Genomic DNA, 5232 nt, shown 5'->3' with positions numbered 1-5232 from the left:
ATGAGAAGTTAGAATAAATAATGAGATCATTGCTTTTTATAATTTTACTACAGGCAAACTACAGGTTCGATTTGCAGGTAATATTTATCATAAAATTTTGCCAATATATTATTAAATATTATTACGTATGGATTGCTTGCTTCTACGGCACGTGATGTGAGCGTCTTGTTACTTGGTTATGACTGCTCTACGAACGAATCAAGCCTTATGCTAGAATAACTATTCTTAAAATTATGAGTCATTGCATTCTGAATACAACCGTACATTCTTAGGTAAGTATTACGCATCCAAAGTGATGCAATGCGTTCAAAGTTGCTTAGTTAAAGAAAATTGAAAAGATGCACATTAATAGCGAGGTTTTCTTTAACTATTACTGCAACGTATCTCAATCCAAAACATTCAAAATGAGTTTATTTGTAGAAAAAAATTCGACTCTTTTTGATCTCAACGTAAACATTTAGAAATAATCAACGCATCGTTATAACTTATTTACCGGGCCTGGTATTGGAAACAAATAAATCAAATGTAATGTTTATTTTCGTCCTAAATTAATAATTAATCGTGGCTTCAAAGCTTGTTTATCTGCATCCGAATGGTTTGTGTGTGCGATCGAATATGAGGGGTAATAGAAAAAGTTTGTTTTTGTTTGGATTCGTGTTGGAACACTTATTAGTGCAGCATATGGCTGTCAGCCGCCGGTGGCCACGCGCGCTGGCCGAGGTGGCCAGGTGTGGATACAGCTGACGCGCCTCCATCTTATTTGGACGCGTCGCCGCGTGCCAACTTTTTAGCCGACTTCAAAAAGAAGGAGGAATTCGACTGTATTTTTTTTTTTTTTTTTTTTATGTGTGTTACCGCGAAACTCCGCCCCTGGTTGTCCGATTTTGATGAAAAATATTTTAATCGAAAGGAAGTGCTTGCAGGTGGGTCCCATTTTTTTGTTTTTTTTTTAAATAACTAGAAGACTAGTAGATTTTGAATATAGCTTCAAAATTTGTTGCGACAATTAGGGACATTTTTGCTTTCAGCGCTTATATATATGCCATTTGTCATAATATTATTAACCAATATTTAACTTAAATTCAAATCCTTACGAAATTAATCGATGCTTGACTGCATGATGGTAATAAATTGATATAATATATTTAATTGAACACACTGATGACTTTAATGTAAATGTATTGAACAATAAAATTGGAACACTATTATTTATTTACTTATAATACAATGTTAACCTTGGAAATACAACTACGACCCACAAAACTATTTGTAATAATTTGACTGTAGGATCAAAAATTATCTTTAAATTTAAATTATTATAAATTATGAGTTGAAGTAAAAATCTACGTTGTTGTACCTACTGGCGACGTAGAATTGGAACATTTGTCCGTTTAAGGATAAAAACAACAATAACGCAAAATCCTGTCGGCAAATTGTATAAAGCAAAACTCGACCACAGTGCAATTATAAAAGAAATCGTAAGTTCTGTTAAACGTGACATTTTCTCTCGGCACTGAATAAGAATTTTATACAAATTATGAATGAAAGAAGCTAAGCTTTTGTGTGACATATCCTGTGTCATTGTTGTCGTTACCTGCCGTCTCTTTTGCTCCTTTGTAGTAAAATTAGTTTTCTACCTGACGTGCCTTACGGACGTGATACTGATAAAAAGATGTGTGCTATAACAATGGCAGAGGTTTCAAGCGGATCGTCGACTTAACCGTTCGATTCGATCCCGAACCCCTACCATTGTTAAATCGTCGTCCGGTACCGATACCACCGACACACCGCCCCACCACCACGTCGAGCCTGTTCAGGTATTTATGAATGAACGCGACGGCTGCCGCACCGCGGTCACCGCCAGGTACAAAATTACACTTTTGAAATTCTTTCAAGACGCCGAGTAGTGCTTCTCGGCTCGGCGGTTCGGCGGCAGAGGATAAGCCGCAGCGCGGGGCGCGGTGCGGGCGCGGGGAAGCGGCGGCGCCCACAACGCGCATGCGTCGAGCTCTTTTTACTGAGACGAACCCTCCCTCTCAGTTTGTTCACGACCGTCGCGCGCGGACACCGTGTCGTCATGTGTCGTGCGCCAACTTTCTCGAGTAGTGATGTGATACGGTATCGCTACGTTCAAATGAGACGTCGCTAAATGTACTCGAATGTTCACAGTGTTCGCATAATATGTTTAAAAGTTAAAGATTTTTTGTGAAAGTTTGAGACGGACCAAAGTTTTATAAAGACCAAAATGAAGTGGCTAATAGTGGTGGTGAACGTTATGGTTTGGGGGACAATTTTGGCCGGATTCGCTCCGCCTGGATCGTGCCCTCCGGTGTGTGCGTGTAAATGGAAGGGTGGCAAACAAACTGTGGAATGTGTCGACCGGGCTCTCATTACGGTTCCTGAGCCTGTCGATCCTGCTACTCAAGTGCTGGATCTTTCAGGAAATAATTTGCAAATTCTTCCCCAGGAAGCCTTCGCTAGAACGGGACTTGTTAATTTACAGCGAGTATACTTACGTAGTTGCAATATTGGCCAAATAAACGATCGGGCTTTTAAAGGTCTCACTAATTTGGTAGAATTAGACCTGTCTCATAATTTACTTACTCAAGTACCGTCAAACAGCTTCAAAGACGCTCCTTTTCTCCGAGATTTGACTTTAAGTCATAACCCTATAATAAAAATTCATGCAGAGGCTTTGAACAGTCTCGGGAGTATCGTCAAGCTCGATTTATCTAAATGCGATATTAGAGATATCGCTTCCGACGCATTTAGAAATTTACGGTCCCTAGAATCTTTGAAGTTGAACCACAACAATCTCCGGGACTTACCGTTGAGTTCTCTCGAGAAATTGGAGAAACTTCGCGTTATAGATTTATCTGACAATCCTTGGACTTGTGACTGTCGCCTAAGAGATTTAAAGATGTGGCTGGCAAAACATAAGCTGCTTTCGACCCCAACGTGTTCGTCTCCCGCGAGGTTGACTAATAAACTATTTTCGGAATTAACAATAGAAGAGTTTGCGTGCAAACCCGAAATTTTACCCAACACTAGAAACGCTGTTGCGAGAATTGGAGAAAATGCTACTGTAGTTTGTAAAACGGAAGGCGTGCCGAGCGCGAATGTTAATTGGTATTGGAATGGCCGATTATTACAAAATGGAAGTAGCTTTAATAATCACCAGAAAATTATAATATTCGAAGAGGGAGAATTAAAAAAGAAATCCTCCTTAATTCTTACAAATGTGCAGGATTCGGAACCGATCGAGTTTTACTGCGTAGCAGAAAACAAAGGTGGCAACGCGGAAGCCAACTTCACGATCCATGTTTCCCAGATAGCAGGAATGGCGTCATTAGACAGCGCACAAATTGCGAGTCTGGGAGCCGCATTGTTCTTGCTTATTGTTGTAATTTCTCTCGGCTTGCTTATAACATTTGTAAGATTTCGTCCTTCCCCAACTTGTGAAAGTAAAACTCCGAACACATTAGATAGAGTGGTGTCAGGAAATGAAGTACATCCCACGACAAACGACAGACCGCATGTAGCAGTATTAGCCAATAGACAGGAATCGCCAAATTACAATGACATAAAATGCAATCCGGTGGTGAAGCCTCCTCGCGTCGGTGACATGCCGTACACAACCAATCACTACGAAGGGCGAGGTAGTATCGTAACGGCCGGAGGACCTGTAATGGTTTCGCCGACAATCTCCGCCGGCATTGACCCCGACTTAATCAACGACACTAGACCAGACAGTGCCGCTAGACCTGGGAGCGGCGAGTATGCTCGCGAAACCTCCGACTCATTATATCCGTCGGGTCTCTGGGAACAAATAAAAATGAATCAAGCGAGCAGTTTAGCAAGAGCAGTGAGTACTGCGCTTCCTAGTTATTACACAGATAGGACTCCAATTATTGAAAACTCTAGCGTTAATGGTTCACAAGAAGAACTGGGTTACATGAGTCGGACTTTTCCGCGTTCACATGCGATGACGGGTGTGACGACAGCTCCGATAGATTCGTCGTATCCTCCAGACTATGGCCTGCCGGCGGCGGGGGGCGCAGCGGGCGCGACGGGCGCACGCACGTTGCGCGTATGGCAGCGAGCGCCACCGGTGCTGCCTCCGGTGTCGGCCTTAAAACGTGTGCTGACCATAACAAGACCTGCGACAGAAGATGGCTTTCATGATGGCTGTGCTACTGATGTTTGAATAATATATAAAATTGTATTGTATAAAATTCAATCACAACTTGTTCAAATGTAAATATTAATTGTATACATGAATATTGTGGCGCGTGTAATCTATACGTACCTACTAAGCTGATTAGTTACTGTTAGTGTAATAGTTTTTGTATTATATAAATTATTATTTAGATGATTAGTGGAAAGTTTCATTGGGTCCTAATGTTTGAGGAATCCGCGACTGATTAGATGATGGAAGTATAAGTGTAAATTTATCGTTATACGGAACGGTATTATCTTTGATCGCCAAATAAATAAATTATAAATATACAAATTAAAGTTATATCCTGAATGTTGAACCTATGTATTAATGAGTTTAAGAGAATAAATAAATGGAAGCAAGTTATCCAAAGACATTTTCCAGTGAGGTTAAGTAACCTGTAATAATTGTTGTAATGCACGATGAATGTTATTCGATGTATGATGATGTATGTCAAATTTGAAAAAAAGAGTATTAGCAAAATGAGAAATAAATATGGCGATTAAACTGTATTACTTTGTTTAAATGATGAAACCCTTTCAATAAAAATTAAAACAATAGGCGGAAGCTGTGGAGGTAAACTTATTAACGTGGGTAGGTACCTACTTGATTTTGGGAGTTTTTTAAATAACATATTGATTTTTCAACTTATATAGATAGTATTGTAGTCACATTACATGTAGAGTTAGATAATGAAGTACATGTAAAAAGAAAACTTTTCAGTGGCTGATTGTAGCATTAATCAAACTTTGCTCGTAGCATTTTCACTTTTGGAACATAACAAACTTCAGATTGAAATCAATAATATATAGTTTATTTTCTAAGATTTTTGCATTTTAATGTACATATTAATGTTTATAAAGTCATTAAAGGTAAAGAAGTAAAGATCACAATGGCATCATTTTATTTTGTAATAAAAGTTAACGCAAGGTGTTTTCACAGGTTTGCGCGCTATAAAAATGAAATTTCTTTTTTTATGATGCATAAAGATATTAACAAATAACCTCGTTAAT

At 39.1% G+C, this 5232-nt stretch overlaps 1 protein-coding gene across 1 annotated transcript; it reads left to right on the top strand.

The window, feature by feature from the left end:
- Positions 1-1965: 1965 nt before the first annotated feature.
- Positions 1966-4715, top strand: LOC106714059 (leucine-rich repeat, immunoglobulin-like domain and transmembrane domain-containing protein 2). The gene has a single exon (XM_014506993.2). The coding sequence runs from the start codon at positions 2246-2248 to the stop codon at positions 4205-4207; it is 1962 nt and encodes a 653-aa protein (XP_014362479.2). The 5' UTR covers positions 1966-2245; the 3' UTR covers positions 4208-4715.
- The last annotated feature ends 517 nt before the right edge of the window (positions 4716-5232 follow it).

Source organism: Papilio machaon, chromosome 7, assembly GCF_912999745.1.
Source record: "Papilio machaon chromosome 7, ilPapMach1.1, whole genome shotgun sequence".
NCBI lineage: Eukaryota > Metazoa > Arthropoda > Insecta > Lepidoptera > Papilionidae > Papilio > Papilio machaon.
This window is presented reverse-complemented; position numbering and strand designations above follow the sequence as displayed.

What these genes read in the sequence shown, in the direction of transcription:
- LOC106714059 (XM_014506993.2), top strand. Translation starts at nt 2,246, where the DNA reads ATGAAGTGGCTAATAGTGGTGGTGAACGTTATGGTTTGGGGGACAATT.